Source organism: Rhagoletis pomonella, unplaced genomic scaffold (assembly GCF_013731165.1).
Source record: "Rhagoletis pomonella isolate Grant_MI unplaced genomic scaffold, Rhpom_1.0 Rhpom_scaffold_00005, whole genome shotgun sequence".
NCBI classification, from domain to species: Eukaryota; Metazoa; Arthropoda; class Insecta; order Diptera; family Tephritidae; genus Rhagoletis; species Rhagoletis pomonella.
Genome location: NW_023458559.1, coordinates 31,655,423 through 31,672,902, shown reverse-complemented (window position 1 = coordinate 31,672,902; position 17,480 = coordinate 31,655,423). Strand labels below are relative to the sequence as shown.

At 36.0% G+C, this 17,480-nt stretch overlaps 1 protein-coding gene across 2 annotated transcripts in view; it reads left to right on the top strand.

The window, feature by feature from the left end:
* Positions 1 to 13,853, top strand: part of LOC118738841 (protein phosphatase 1 regulatory subunit 16A-like) — a 52,125-nt gene extending 38,272 nt beyond the window's left edge. The window contains exons 2-8 of one of the 2 annotated variants that reach the window (XM_036469850.1): positions 4,254 to 4,970; positions 5,089 to 5,743; positions 5,814 to 5,939; positions 9,189 to 9,264; positions 9,400 to 9,520; positions 9,660 to 10,381; positions 12,481 to 13,853. In XM_036469850.1, the coding sequence (XP_036325743.1) occupies positions 4,831 to 4,970; positions 5,089 to 5,743; positions 5,814 to 5,939; positions 9,189 to 9,264; positions 9,400 to 9,520; positions 9,660 to 10,381; positions 12,481 to 12,791 (2,151 nt within the window). In that variant the 5' untranslated portion in view covers positions 4,254 to 4,830 and the 3' untranslated portion in view covers positions 12,792 to 13,853. Of the gene's footprint in view, positions 1 to 4,253; positions 4,971 to 5,088; positions 5,744 to 5,813; positions 5,940 to 9,188; positions 9,265 to 9,399; positions 9,521 to 9,659; positions 10,382 to 12,258 lie in introns of both variants that reach the window. The other variant, XM_036469849.1, reaches the window with a different exon arrangement.
* Positions 13,854 to 17,480: the final 3,627 nt, after the last annotated feature.

The window sequence follows — 17,480 nt, the reverse complement described above, 5'->3', positions numbered from 1 at the left end:
ATTTGCTTGATGAAATACTCGATTTTTCCAAATAAATTTAATTGAAAGGTATGAAATTTCAAGTAAAATCAATTGCTTATTTTTTATGCATACCGCCCCATGTGTCGTTCTTCGCTGGTTTTCCTCCATTCGTCCAAAAATGACATACGTACCGCTAATGCTACTGTGCATAACCGTTATTACGAAGAAACAAGCGACCATTTTCTCAAAATTTCCGGCGTACAAACCGATATTGGACGATCTTTTCGATGTTCATCGGCGAACATTAACCCTTTAACGGGCATAAGGATCTGGGAAACTTAAATTAAAATTGCAATAGTTTTGCGATATTATATTTATATACATATATGTGACCTGGTCTACGGAAAGGGGGCTTAGGTGTCAAAAAATCAATTTTCATTTTTTGGTTGATTCGGATGGAAGATGAGATGCTTTTTCACGTGGTGAAAAGCAGAAAATCCTAACTTGCTTAGAAGTGTACTAAAAATGTAGAGAAAGAAGAGTAAAAATACGACAAAATATAATTTATTGGTAATGAACAAAATACATTGAATTATAAGCTATAAAGACATGATTATACACTAGAAAAACGTATTATGGGCTATTATCATTATTACAACAATCTTTTGACAGAAATTTTGTTACCAGCTCCTCCTCCTTTACATCAACAACATACAGGCCCATCTTAACAAAAGTTTGTTCGGTATCATCTTCTGCCTGAGATACACATACTTCGTCTTCATCATCATCGCTCTCTTCATAGTTTTCATCATCGTTTTCATCATCCTTTTCATGGAAATATTGTCCGTATACGGCACTGAACTCCTCATCAACACTCATGTTTCATTTCATGCGAAATGCGAAGACGATAATCAACAGACACACTAAACGTCAATTCTTCAGTGTTACTTTTTTAAATGTTCCACACTAGCAACTTACACGATGAACTATAATAATATTCCGGCCAACAACAACACTTACTGGACCAACAACAACACTTACTGGACCAACAACAACACTTACTGGACGTCCGGCGCGGAGAACAATTAACGAGATAATGAGAAACTGACGAAACGAGTTGCTTACTTTTAACAGCTTTTTCACAGAAAACTAGTTTTCGCACGTAAGCTCCCTTTTCGTAGACCACGTCACATATATAGATAACATTTTCACAAGTGATTGAAGGAAAATGTGATATACAATAGCCAGAAAAGCGACGGCCTGAACCGCACCTAACAATAGGTCCAAATAACGGGTGATTTTTTAAGAGCTTGATACCTTTTTTTTTAAAAAAAACGCATAAAATTTGCAAAATCTCATCGGTTCTTTATTTGAAACGTTAGATTGGTCCATGACATTTACTTTTTGAAGATAATTTCATTTAAATGTTGACCGCGGCTGCGTCTTAGGTGGTCCATTCGGAAAGTCCAATTTTGGGCAACTTTTTTCGAGCATTTCGGCCGGAATAGCCCGAATTTCTTCGGAAATGTTGTCTTCCAAAGCTGGAATAGTTGCTGGCTTATTTCTGTAGACTTTAGACTTGACGTAGCCCCACAAAAAATAGTCTAAAGGCGTCAAATCGCATGATCTTGGTGGCCAACTTACCGGTCCATTTCTTGAGATGAATTGTTCTCCGAAGTTTTCCCTCAAAATGGCCATAGAATCGCGAGCTGTGTGGCATGTAGCGCCATCTTGTTGAAACCACATGTCAACCAAGTTCAGTTCTTCCATTTTTGGCAACAAAAAGTTTGTTAGCATCGAACGATAGCGATCGCCATTCACCGTAACGTTGCGTCCAACAGCATCTTTGAAAAAATACGGTCCAATGATTCCACCAGCGTACAAACCACACCAAACAGTGCATTTTTCGGGATGCATGGGCAGTTCTTGAACGGCTTCTGGTTGCTCTTCACTCCAAATGCGGCAATTTTGCTTATTTACGAAGCCATTCAACCAGAAATGAGCCTCATCGCTGAACAAAATTTGTCGATAAAAAAGCGGATTTTCTGCCAACTGATTTTGGTAATAAAATTCAATGATTTGCAAGCGTTGCTCGTTAGTAAGTCTATTCATGATGAAATGTCAAAGCATACTGAGCATCTTTCTCTTTGACACCATGTCTGAAATCCCACGTGATCTGTCAAATACTAATGCATGAAAATCCTAACCTCAAAAAAATCACCCGTTATAATGAAAGAAGAACTGAGGAAGTGAAGTAGATTAATGGGAGAACAGCACTGATGGCGCTCAATACGTTTACTCCAAGCAAAGTCCTTACATGCAGGACCTCATACCTTTGCTGCCCGAGTGTTGTGTAAAAATTGCATAGGTGTATCGATTAACAATAGGTCATTTGAAAATGTGTGTTCATTTTGTACCCTGTAAAATGTAAAGCCTTTTTTCTCGAGTTTTTGATTTTTTTTTTGGATTATGTCACTTTTGCTGCAAAGGTACGATATCGATGGCTGAGTGGAAGATCGACCTATCTTGGCAGCCAGTTCGAAAACGCCCTATCTCAGAAAACTATTTAAGAACTCTCTACTTCAGAGTTTGAATGAAGAACGCCCTATTTCAGAATTTTATTGAAAAACACCCTATCTCAGAATTCGGTAAAAAACCACCCTATCTCAAATGAAAATACATTGAAAATGAGCTGAGATAGGGCGTTTTTAAATGGGCAGTTGAGATAGGGCATTTTTGAAATGAATTTTGAGTTAGGGCGTTTTGCAACTAAATTCTAAAATAGGGCATTCTTCGACCAAATTCTGAAATAGGGCGTTGTTGAAAATTTTTGCTGAGATAGGGCGTTTTCGAACTGGCTGCCGAAATAGGTCGATTTTCCACTCAGCCATCGATATGTATTTAAAGAGATTTTAATTTTTAATTAATCTGCAAAAAGCGAAATTATGAATCGTCACAAGTATTCTTACCGGAAATTGCAGGCTGAAGGATTATCTGCAGAGACCAGATATTTGGTCAAATGAGCTCTGCCGCTTTCGTGAAGCGAAGGCTATGCTTAATAGCGCAGTGCGAGCACATACACTTCCTATCCTTAAAGCCCTACTAAACTTTTTAAAGGCCTTATATTGAATTTCCACCAAGCCTTAACTACAGTTTATGCCTATTGGAAAAGCGGATTACAACTCGTAGGGAGTAATTGCACATATCGAGTACAAGCAAACGAAAGCAAAAAAAAAGATTAAGAAATAAAACTTGCCGATCACCCTATGTTAAAATTCTTGCCTGAGTTCTTAACTGCAATTAAGCTTTTGGTGGAAATGGGCTATTACGTGTAAAAGAAAAAAATCGAGATACCTAACTAAATCAGGGACCGAGAACAAAATGTATGATCGAAACTAAATGTCGTTCTCATTGTTTTGTTCCCAAGCACACTTAAAACCCGAAATCGAAATAAGAAACAAAATTTCCGGGAGTGTTTTCATAAGAACGTAAGTGATTACAAAACTGTCGAGAACGTTCTGAACGGGAATTATATAAAAACAAAACCCTGTGGAACGTTCACAAAGAGAACAAAATGCGAACAATACTTTCGGGAACATTTCCAAGAGAACAAAATGGGATCAAAAGACTCTGGAACGCTCTGGCAAAGAACAAACCGGGAAAAATACTCTAAGGAACTTTCTCTCGAAGAAAAAAACGGGGCAAAATCTTCTCTGAACTATTCGCGAAAATGTCTCATAGCGTTCTTGCAGTTTGAAATGTTTGAATATTAAAATTAATCTAAAAAGAAAGATAATTATGCAAATTAAGTTAACGAAAGACTTAAAACACGCACTTTTCTTGCACAGAAAATGAAAATTTGTTCCATAAATGGACAGTTCACCATAATGATAGACGACATGAAAGTTGAAAAGTGTCATTCATCAACAAGCATTCTTAACGTTAAGTTCTCAAAACTTTTGTTATCGTTTTGTTCTGTAGCAGTACGTTCCCAAGACCTTTTTTACCCGAACTAGAATGCGTTCTCGATCCCTCATTTATATTGCTTTTGCAGAATAGGTGCATGTAAGATCTCTGAAATTTAGGATCATATATCCCATCCGAATCGGTCTTACCTATCAAATCATAGCTCTGATGGTAATCTAGTATGCGAATTTTAAATAATCTATATTTTTTTTTATTAAGTTTTAGTTTTATTTATTACATACATGCGCATAAGTTTTCTCTACGCTATGTTTTTTTGCACTTTTTATAAGCTGCTTGGTTAATTAATCTTTTTGCTTTAATTGCAGATCATCACATGATCCTCCTGGCGCACAAAAGCGAAACGAAATGACTAAATAAGACTGAATATAAAAAAATTTAATAAATCAATTACAATACGGGTAGATAGACAAGTTGGCGATTGCGCATGCGCACCGGCGGTAGGATGTGAGTCAGCAGTCGTCTCTTAGTGGGCAGCTGAACGGCAGGCAGAGGGAAGACGCGGCCAGCAAGCGGTCAAACCAGCAAAACTTGCCACTTAAACACACAAAATCAACAAAACAAAAGCAACAAAAATAAAAAAAATAAATGTTTTAATTACTAGCGAATTCTAAGCAGAGCAAAACTACAAAGAAAAATCAACAAAAGCTCTCTCAGCAACTTAAAGTCTAACTAAGCGCTGAAAGCGAAATGATGCAATTTGCATTTGTTTTTTAACATCTACTCAGCACATTCACAGTCACACGCGCAAACACACCAGCAAACAAACTGAATTTACATATCAAGGCGTTAGCGGTCGCGCACATTTCAAAGGCGGACGTTCATCGTTGAATAAGATAACCAATAAATATACCACAGCAACACCCAATTATTTAGTCTGCAAACATGGTCAAGGGCATTTTAGTAAACCGCAAGGCGGATGAGCCGCACAAGTCACAGCTGAAAATGGAGCATGCCGACCTCGTCGCCGAGATGCAAACGGTGGAAAATCTACCGACACACGAACGCCTACAGCTGGCTCGACTGTAAGTGCAACCACAAAAGCCACCTCCTTCCTACATTCACATTTGTCATGACCTCACCTTTTGTTTTGTTTATTGTTTTACCATACATTTATGCACATATTTTTCTTTCTCCCATCAGTCGTCGGGCGCAGCAGCTAAAGGTCGCACGTCAAAAGGAAAAGGAGTGGCTGAAATTGCAACGCGCCAAGGGTAATGCGACCTCGGCGCTCGGCAGCAGTCATACCACACACCACTTTCGTTCGAACTCTAGCAGCGGCAGCCGGCACATATCCTTCGAGAGCAGCGTGGTGTTGCTCGAGGCGGCCAGTCGTAATGATATGCATGAAGTGGCGGAACTGCTGGAGCGTGGCATTACACCGGATGCGGCGAATGAAGATGGCCTCACGGCATTGCATCAATGTTGCATCGATAATAATGTGGAGATGTTGCGGCTGCTGCTGGAGTATGGTGCGAATGTGGATGCGCAGGATAGTGACAAGTGGACACCGTTGCATGCGGCCGCCACCTGCGGTCACTTGGAGTTGGTGCGTATACTCATCGATCATGGTGCGAATTTGCTGGCGGTGAATACGGACGGCAATATGCCGTATGATCTGTGCGATGATGAGAGCACATTGGACTACATTGAGGCTGAGATGTCGAAGCGCGGCGTTACGCAAGAGCTGATCGATGAGACGCGCTCGTCGACGGAGCGTCAGATGCTGAAGGATTTGATGGAAGTGGCGCGAACAGGCGGCGATTTGGAGGAGCCCGATTGCCAGGGTGCGACGCCGGTGAGTTGAGAGGAGGAAGACCAGGGGATTTATGTGAGGAGAAAACTTATTTGTTATTTTTGACTTACAGCTGCACATAGCTGCGGCGAATGGCTATGTGCGCGTGGTGGAATTCCTGCTGGAGATGCATGTCAATGTGGATGCTGTGGATAAGGATATGTGGTCACCGGTGCATGCGGCCGCGTGTTGGGGACATGTAAGAAATATTTTTGAAAAGAAATTATCAAAATAAAGCTAAACAAAAGAGTTAAATAAAACACAATAAAATGAAATACATGAAATTAAAATGAAATAAAAAATAAAAACAAAAAGTAACGGAATGATTTAAAAATTAAGCAAGAAAAAAATAACAAAAATAATAACAAAAAAACAAATATGTATTAAATAAAAATTTAAAAAATAATTATACATATATATATATATATAATAGGTATAAATAATAATAACACAAAATAAAATAAAAAATAAAAGGAAAGCTAAGTAAAAATAAAATTAAATTTAATTCAAAAAATTTATTAAAAAATTAACAATTACAATTAATTTCTTCATGATCCAAAAATCGGAACTAACCCAAACTTGTATGGGACCACCCTTGAGGTACCACCTTTCCTGTTCAGGTAGTCCAAAGTTATCCGGTAAGATAAAAAAATATATATATATATATAAAGTTAAAAGTGAAATAAAATCGAAATTAAATAATAATAAAAAAATACAAATAAAAATAAAATAACAGATAATAAAAAATTATAATAAAACAAACAATAAAATAAACAAAGCGTAAAAAATTTAATAGCAATAAAAAATAAAGTAAAAAAAAAACACAAAATGAAGATAAAATAAAAGTAATATAAAACAACAAAACCCCATAAAATATTAAAACACAAAAAAATGGTTATAAATACTAAAACAACAGAAATAGAAAATTAAAAACCAAAAACAAAAGCAATAAAAAAACAAGTAAGAGCAGCGCTGTCTTCGGCTATGCCGAAGGCTTCATACCTTTCATGAACATCTGCAAATTTTACTTTGACAGATTACTGCTTTTGAGTACATCTGCATACATCGATAGAGGAGTTACATACCTATATAAAAAATCGCATCTGAACAAACAGAGGTATGGAAGATATACCTTATATTAGCACCAATCTAAGTGATTTTCACTGCTATGTGATCGGTATATAAACCGACACAATTTATTGGGTTTAGTTTCCTACATAAAGGAGATATATCGCAAAAACTGGTATCTGAACAATCAGTGGTATAGGAGATAAAGCTTATACAGCATAGATTTTGACGATTTTCTCAGTAGACTTTGTATTATTATTTATAAAATATCTTACGAAATTTATCGGTTTTAGCTGTTCAAATAAAGGAGTTTTACAGTAAAATCCCATATCTGAACAATCAGATGTATGGAAGATATATGTTGTAGTCACCCGATCCTTGTTATTTTCACTGTAAGTATTCTGTTAATAATGAGTGAAAATGGTGCGATATTTCATGTTCCTAGCTGCATAAATGCATGAATTATAACGAAAAATCTCATATCTGAACAATCAGTTGTATGGGAGCTATAGGTTATAGTTATCCGATCTTTTTAATTTTCACTGTAAGCATTCTGTTAATAATGGGTGCAAGTGCTGCAAAATTTCATGTTCGTAGCTGCATAAATGTAGAAGTTATAACGAAAAATCTCATATCTGAACAATCAGTTGTATGGGAGCTATAGGTTATAGTGGCCCGATCTTTTTAATTTCCACTGTAAGTATTCTGTTGATAATAGGTGCAAGTGCTGCAAAATTTCATGTTCGTAGCTGCATAAATGTAGAAGTTATAACGAAAAATCTCATATCTGAACAATCAGTTGTATGGGAGCTATAGGTTATAGTGACCCGATCTTTGTAATTTCCACTGTAAGTATTCTGTTGATAATAGGTGCAAGTACTGCAAAATTTCATGTTCCTAGCTGCATAAATGGAGAAGTTATAACGAAAAATCTCATATCTGAACAATCAGTTGTATGGGAGCTATATGTTATAGTGGTCCGATTCTTCCGGTTCCGACAAATGATTAATACATTATAAAAATACACCCACTTACCAAATTTGATCCGGATATCTCGAAAACTGAGAGACTAGATTGCATACAAACAGACAGACAGACGGACAGACGGACAGACGGACAGACGGACATGGATAAATCAACTCAGCTCGACGTTCTGATCAAATAAGTATACATTTTAATGGGTCTATCTCTTTTTGTTCTGGTACTTACAAACATCGGACCAAAGTTATAATACCATTTCATGCTCATGAAAGGTATAATAAATAAGAGTTAAAAAATATAAAAAGTTAATAAAAAACAAAAGAGAAAGTCTAAGTTCGGGCGGAGCCGAACATTAAATACCCGGCGCAGGTACCGCTACATGGTAAGCCGATGCGTATCAGTTTTGAGTAAATTAGCGTCCTTAAATTTCGAAATATTGAAGTTTCAAGCATTTCTGAAATTTGCCGTTATATGAAAAGTGGTCGTAATTTGAATCTGATTCCAATAATTTTCAACGTTTTGCTTCTATGTGGCAAGCACAATAATCATACCGAGTTTGGCACAAATTGGTAGAACGGTTACCGAGATACATATAAGTGGGCGGTGCTACGCCCATTTTCCAAAATTTTGTCATAAACGTATTTCTTGGCAAAGAATTGTTGCAAGCATACATTTTGAGTAAATTAGCTTTAATATTTGTTGATTTATCGAAGAATTCGTATTTCTCCAAATTACCGTTATATGGGAGGTAGGCGTGGTTATTGTCCGATTTTGCCCATTTTCACTACCATCCGTCCTACGCACGAAAGAAATGCACATACCAAGTTTCGTTAAGATATATCAATTTTTACTTCAGTTATCGTGTGCACAGACGGACGGACGGACGGACGGACAGACAGACAGTCCCCGCTTAATCGATTTCTCTTTTCATTCTGATCATTTATGTATACATTTGTCTATATCTATCTCGATTCGTTTTGCATGTTACAAACAACCGTTATGTGGACAAAGTTATAATACCCTTGTGCACAAGTGCGCTCGGGTATAATAAAAAGAAACAAAATAAAGATGAAGTGGGATCAAATAAAATTGAATAAAAATAAATAAGATAAAATTAAAAAAATAAAACAGACGGAAACAAAATTAAATTAATAGAAACTAAATACAAAATAAAATAGAAAGCAACAATACATTTAAATTAAATCTAAAAAAATAAAACAAAGCTAAAAGTAAAAACTATAATAAAATATCAAAACAAAAGAAAACAAATTAAAAAAATCTAATTAAACTTAGTTTTCAAATAAAATTGAATAAATTGAAAAAGTTCTTAAAATTACATAAATTTAATTTGTTTACTTCATAAGCTCAATTGACAAATTTCAATTGGTTCATTAAACAGTTGGAGGTGCTCGAGATGCTTGCGCAATGCGGTGCTGATCTGAATGCCAAAAATAAAGACGATGAAACGCCTTCAGGTATCCTATACTTTTCCGAATTATTCAAGTATTTTATAAGACTGTGTCAAAAAAGAGTTCGACATGCTAATTCCGTTTTATAAAATTGAAGCAAGTGCTCTGAAATATTTTTCTTATTCCCACTTACGCCCACAGACATTTGCGAGGATCCCGAAATCCGCGAACGCATCGAACAACTGAAGACGGAACAGGAAAGCAAACGTCTAGCAGAGGCGCAAAGACGAAGAGTGCGCCGATCACAAAGCAACAACACACGGTGAGTACTTACTCGCAATATACAGCAAACATTTTTAATTAACTATTTAAAACGGTTTTAATTCACCATTTAACATATTACCGTCTTTCTTTTCTATTCCCTTTCTGTTTGACATTTTTTTCTTTTCCCCCTTCAATAGCGCCCAATCTGTGCGTCGCACTTCGTTGCGCGATAAAACGCTAACAACCAAAAAGGACGCCGTTGAAGAGGCTCGCCTTCGTCTGCAAGCGCAAGAAGTGTTCATTGCGCCTGATAGTGCAGCACTTGCCGATGTAAACGGTGTCAGCAACAACACTACCAATCATCATCATTCCACGTTGGCGCTATTAGATGGCGCCCACGACCATACAACAGCCGCCACAACAACGTCCGCCTCCGCACACGACTACAATTGGCTAACGAAAGCGCCAACTAATAATAATATCAACGCCAATAATAACAATAATAATACAATTAGTACTAATAACAACAACGATAAGAAAGTTGCAGCCTATACTGCTAGTCTTGCCACTGCATCATCGGCGACGGCCGCTGCGGCGAGCGCGACAGCGACAAATGGCATTGCCGCCAACTCCTATTTGCCACAGTCGCTGTCCGCCATCGATGTAATGGATGCTTCCACACATACATATAATTCGCGTCGACCACCAGAAGGTCGAGAGAATGATGAATTGCAACTGAATGCATATAAAGTGGGTGGTGAACATCATCATCGTTCTACATCGGCGACAGCGATGATTTTAAGCGATCGTAATATGGCAGCAGCGGCGACATCGACTGCCGGACCAGATGCGGTGCACATACAGTCCAGTAAAGAGGCGGCGAATGGCAAGATAAATGTGCAAGTGACGGTGCTAGTGGGTGAGTAGACGATGAAGTGGTAAGAAGGTGAAGAAACAGAGGGGAGGGGATGTAGGAGAGAGTATGCGTTGAAAAAAAAAAATAAATAAATAACTGCAGTTATGTTGTTGAGTGTGTTAAATTACTACGAAAAGTATGATTAATGCCACGCTTTTATTTATTCTCACCCTGTCGGAAGCATCAACTCAGACCAACAAACTTGTATTGTATTTTATTTTCATCGTGCCATCGTTCAAGCGCCTGAAAGCATGCTTTTATGTTTTCACATTTGTTATGTTTTACGTCTAGCCAATTGTTTAATTTTTTAGATGTTCTTATTAGCGCTTTTTCATTATAATATATGTACATGAAAAATTTATTAGGACTTAACCCTGAAATATATTCTGTTAAATTACTTTTACACTGCAGTAACAAAACATGAAACAAAACTGCATACCTTTTCGGAGTTGTACAGTTTTAACGATATATTTCTTTTAAATATTTTCTTTATGTAACAAATAACTATTTTCATTTAAAGTTCTGTTAAGAAGAGACATATAGAGAAACCACTGCAAACAAAGCAGTGGCTGTATCAGTTATAATTTTTATAAGAATCGTAAATTAATCGTTAAAAGTTGGTTACAAATGTTTCGATATAATATGATTTTTATTCAATCTTACTTGATCGGTAATTATTGCAATTAATTTTGGGAATACTACATATCGACGGCTGAGTGGAAGATCTACCTATCTCGGCAGCCAGTTACAAAGCGCCCTATCTCAGACAACTTTTCAAGAAAGCCCTACTTCGAAATTTGGTTGAGGAACGCCGTATCTCAGAGTTTGGCTCAAAAACATCCCATCTCAACGTTTTTGAATCGGCAGCTGAGATAGGTCGATCTCATAAATTTCATAGAGCAACAAAAACCAACAAATTTCAAAATACACGTAGAAATTAATATACTCACGAAACCATAGGCCAAATATAGTAAAACTGCGTTTTTAGTTTTTCTTTTTAAAGAACTTCGAAATTTCAAAGATATGGTTATTTAAAAAAGTTATTTAAAACCAAAATATGGGTACCAAATGAAAGAGAAAATTCTGTAGAATTAAAAATAATTAAAGTTTTTTGTTTGCTAGGACGAATAGATATTGAAAATGCTCTTTTAAATTTTTTTTTTTGTCTATGCAAACAAAGTTAGAAGGCCGAGGATGAAGATATTCCAAATTTTCAGGGATATTCAAGGATAAAAATTTAAAAGGATATTTGCAACGGTACGTGCCTGTGCACAAAAAAAAAAAATAAATTGAAATTTCAAATTTCTTTGAAAAAAACCTGGCGTCAGAGAGAAAAACTAAAAACGCAGTTTTACTATATTTGGCTCATAGTTTAGCGAATATGTTGATTTTTTATGTGGAAAATTAACTGGCAATTAAAACTGAAGATCATCATACAAACTAATATACATTCGTTAAATAAGCTAAAAAGAACTAAGCTAACAACACCTCCTAGAGTATTTGCAAACGTACATATACTGATTATCCCAATTCTACACCATACATACAAATCATATTTTTGTTGCTTGCAGTCATTAATGTATTTTTCTACATTTGTTTTTTCTTTCTTTTTATTTCTCGCCACTTAATCGAATATGTCCCGCATGTCATTGTTGTTGTTGTACCAATGTCGTAAATTTATTTGTATCCACGACTATGATTTCGTCGTATCGCATCGAATGTGTCTGATCGCCGCTTGACCTTTATCCATCATAAAAATCATCGCATTTATGTTTACATCGTACTCTATCACAAATGCCTTCCTACATGCATTTGCACGTATTCATTCACGTATGCACGCACGCACTGCCCGCCACACGCACTCACACTCCCACACACAGACACCACAAATACCCATCATCATCATCAACAACTACAACAAGGTCAGCAAATGCCAGCAACGGCTATGACAGCCACACTAATACAACCGCATACACTCTCCATGGAGAGCCTCAACTCTGCATCGGCTTCTTATGCTGCAGCCACATTGGCCAATTTGAAGAAGCAACGTTCTCTCTCGCGCACAAACAATGTATTGATTAGTGAAAATGGTTCTGTTCTAGGAGCCGCTAATAACACCAGCAATACGATCAACAATCATTTGCATACAGGCAATTCATCCAACAATAACAACTCAATTGTGTCGGCGGGTGAAATAAGCGGTGCTGGTGGCGCAGTGCATCAACAACCACTAAGCGGGGGTCTACATCCTAGTCTTCTAGATTTCAATGGTACGAGCGGCGGCAGCTTAACGAGCGGTGGTGATCAGTCTACCGGTTACTCGAATGCTTCATCGGTGAACAAATTTAGCGGCATAACGGGTGATGTGGTTAGTGATAGTACGCGTTCCAAGAAATGTTGTACGTTAATGTGAATGCAAATACAAATACGGAATCGTGGAGGACAGGTGTGTTACAGTATTTCAAGCGGCATACGAGGAACAAATGTATTTAGGAAGCCAGTTAGGCAGTTCAAGTCCAGCATGCAGTATTTTCTTCTGCAACAATGCAACAGGGTATTAAATAAATTAGTGCGTATTTAATATTAGAAGCACTGCAAACACACAAAACTATGCAGAATTTACACCTTTTTTAATGTGAACACAATGCATCACACACACACACACAGCAAGTTAATTGAATGCTACTGCGCGCTAAGTGGAGTGCTACTCACCATTAGTATTATCAGGTTTGGCTGAAGCACAGGCACATATGTACATAACCTATAGAATTTGGGAGCATCGTATAATTGCTCGATGTGTACTCCCTTGGAAGTATATGAATACTCCACATTGCTCCCTATGCTTCTGTGTATGTAACTTTGTATACTCCCTTAAACATTGTATGGCCTAGGAGGGCGAGCAAACCTTTTTACCTCCTAAACGAGCAATCGGGGAGAGAAATATCTTCCCACAAACCTCCTAAGGGAGCAATAGGGAGGTACTACCATAATAACCTCCCAAACGAGCAATAATGGAGTACTCCCATAAACGTCATCCGGATACCTCTTCAAAGAGTAATTAAAGAGCATTTCCGTGTGTCCTACTCTTACACTGGTTTTAAAAGAGTATATCCCTATAAACATTCGGACAACTTTTAGAGTCAAAAAGGTATATGAAATATCAGACGATGTCTAACCTCCATTAAGAGCCCAGAAATAGTCAGAAAAGAGTGTATTTCCTTTCTTAGTAGGGCATGCCAATAAGAGTAAAATTTAGGAGTCATATTAGTCTCTGAAGTATGCCGCTTTGATGAGTCTTTAAAACAAATATGACTCTTTATGGACTAATATATGAATCATAATTTAAAATTTTCACACTCTTAAAATTAACAGAAATAAGTACAATCTGGACTCATATTGGCCTCAGAATCCTATTATAAAATATGTTTGTATACAATACTTATATTTTCATAATTTTAAATTTTTATAAAAAAAAAGAACAAATTCATTTCATTGTTGTTAGAAACAAAAAGTTAAAAACTAAAACAACAAAAAATGTTTTTGTTGTTGTAGCGGCTACAACAACCCCGCTCAGGTCGGTTAGTCCCTCAATCGTTGTCGTCAAGCTCTACTAGCGGTAGCCCCAGGAAGCGTGCAGCCTCTATGGGGTCTAACCATAGGGATAGGGGCGTCAGTTGGGTATTGCCTTTGATCATAGGTTTGTTCGTCGAAAATCCAGCAAGAATTATCCAACACTCATAATATCAGAGAGTAAGAAAAAATTCTCTCAAATTCTCTCTCATGTTGAGAAACTTGCAAATTTCTGCACGAACGCAAATTTGCAGGAATTTGCAAGTTTCGCTGCCAGCTGGCGTCCACGGTTGCATTTCAAACATAAAAAATTTTTATAGAATTTTTAAAATTCTTTCAGATGGCCAAAAACAGGATATACATGTATATTTCTTGTTGTTCTGACTTTCTTTGACATACATTTCAATTTCTTCATAGTACTAGCTGTCGGGTTTCTTAAATCGACTCTGGTTGCAATTGCATTCCGATTGCGAATACCATTTTTTTCAGCCGAATTAAGTTCAAATCATTGGAATTAACTAAATTAATTATATCAACAATTATTTACTTCCTTTTTTCATAAAAAAATCGCTCGTGTCTATAAATTTTTAAATTTAACGAACTAATTTATTCAAATTATTGTAGACAAAAATGCAACCATGCGCCACAACCACATGTTTTTCGTGTTTGCAAATTCTTGCTGGCAAAATTTTTTCCAGCAAGAATTTGCAACTTCTCTCCAAGAGAACTGTCACTTTGCTCTCACAATTTTTGAGTGTTGGATAATTTTTTGGTCTGCACGAACGCGATTTGGGCAAAAAACGTGATAATTCGTACAAATTCGTACAAATTTTTTGCTCGACGAACAAACCTCATGTTAGTTGCTGAACAACTTCATCTGTTACCAATTGTTTCCATGTGTACCTACAAATTTAGCTGACTCCTTTATTTCTTAATTATATATTTAATTTTCCTTAAGAATTTCAAATTCGTCTATGGAGTTTGGAATTTCCTCAAGCTGCATAAAATCTTCTAATGAAGAAAACCGATCCCTAGGTAAAATTGTTTTCCTTTCTTTAGCGAAAAATTAATTTTCTGTGAAATACCGTTTATTCGGTATTCTGTCGGGTTTGAATTTTTTCTTTTTATAAGTCTGGTTGACTGACCTCATAATCATATTTATGATGAAATAAAAGACCCTTTGACTCATAAATTTAAATTAATTTAATTGAGCATTCAAAAAATTTTTTAAATGCATTTTCCATTAGGTCAAAACACGTTCGTTATTCATTTATTTATCTTTAAATAAATACTAATAAAAAATTTAACTAATTTTTTTTTCGTAAAATAAAACAAATTAAGTATCAACAGTAAAAAATTCATGTAAACAACGTGATAACAAATATTTACTTTTTCCTCTAAAATGAAGTTTTAGATTTGTTTCATTGGGCTCGTATGTCAAGTTTTCGTCATTCAAACCATCTCTAAAACAGTATATATTTATATCAAAAGAATTACAGAAATTTTTGGTATCTACCAAAAAAGAAAGCATTGAACAGCTTGAAGCTATTAATCGCCACCTTATTTTTGGTGCCATCCCAGTTAATTTTTAAAATGCATTTGTCTCCAAAAATCGTACCGGTAAATGTAGAAATCGGCTTTTTACCGAACTTGCACCTTAGCTAAGTAATCTGCAATGAGATTAAATCATTTATAAAAAAAAAACTCTAAATATAGTATGTGAGCGTATTAAAAAAAAAAATACTTACAACTTCCTGCTCGTTTTTGCTTAAAATTAAACTCTCAGCAGCTTCTAGCTCTTCAAGGGTATTCAAAGGAAAAACTCCTGAGGCTTGTTTTTGCGGTTTGAGCAGTTTTATAAGTTCTTCCCAAAAGAACGCTTTGCTTTTAGGTCAGTTGCAATAGATATCGATTTTCTTCTATTCTCTTTAAAGCTTCATTTAAAACTTCAGTCACCGAATCAGTGTTGGTGCGTGGTCCACTTACTGCATTGCTTGTTCCTGTAATTAAACCAAAGTTAAAATTTAAATAAATAGTTGACGTGTTAAAAATATATCTAACAATAATGTTTCGCTTTCTATGTATTTCTATATTCGACTTGAGCCCGTAACGATTTTTCTAAACCAAAATGGAAATATTCACACCGGGTGGCAATGGACCCGGACAAGGATTTCATTTGGCTGATAACTTTGCAGCAGTGTTTTTTTGTTGAAGGTTCAGCCAAATTTTCTTTCTTTTTTTTTTTTGAAATTAGCAAGTAGCTCGTTGCACTGTGACCTCGGGACAAATATATAAATATATTTCAAGCTATTAGCGCTTTCGCTTTCTTCGATTACACTGACATTATTATATTCATATTTATCTTCTGCTTCTGCAACTTAATTGTTATTCACAATTAAATTTTCTAGCTCCTTCTTCGTCAGGCGTCTTAGATGTCATTTTGATAAAATTTTATCGAAATCTACAAAACAATTGTAGTCAGTAATTAATATATAATAAATTTAACAAAATTTAATACATACCTATAGCCGTTAAATTAGAAGTACAAAACCGACAAATCTCTCTTATTGCTCAGGTCAAGGGTAGTAGTCTTTATTCCTCACATAGAGAGATCTCCGTTCAAGTTCTAACGGGCATGTACATACATATGTATGTACATAAATAAGAAATGAAGAAGTTAAGCAAATATTCCCGATTCTTATACTTATGTATCTACTTACAATATTGTATAAATATTTTTTGGTGCGTTCTCTCGGCATTGGCATTTAGAGCGCTTTTTGATATGCGCCTTATTTGCATTTCAATTTGTTTGTTATTTTAATAGTTTTGTTAAGTTTTTGTGATTCTTTTTTAAAGGTCAACAATTTTTTTGCTATAAAACTTGCTGAAAAAGTCACGGCCAGTTTTACTTTAATCTTTAAAATGATAAATGAAAATCATGATATAAAAATATAAGGTACTAGTTCCAAAACTTATTAAAAAGGTAGTAGCAGTAGAGCAGCTTTCATCAATGCTGCCCGAAACATTAGCCAACAGCAGGTCAATGAGCAGTCGCTGGAGCGGACACCGCACCCATGGGCCTTATTTGTTTTGCACTAGTAGAGTGAGTTCAAGCTCAAGAATTTGTACTGAATATTTTTCGTGAACTGGTAAAGTTTTTGTAAGATTTTCTATCAGAAGAATGTGTAGATTTTTTCTGTTGATCTGAAACAATAATATTCCTAGGTACATACATATGTACATATGTATATATACATATCGTCGTTTAGAGTACAAAACCGCGGATCGTGGTTCTGCCAAAAACATATTTGCTCACCGGAAGCTCCTTGCATCAAGTCCTTATTCATTCATACTAAAATATCGATACTTAGACAAAAAAAGAAGAGATAATTAGGGATGAAAGAGAGAACCGTCTTGGAATAGAACAAGTTTTACACTCTTCTATGAAATTGGGGCAAGCTCACATACGAGGTTTTGCATTTTCTTGATAGGCGGTTTACTTTAAATGACGATATGTAATATATATATATAT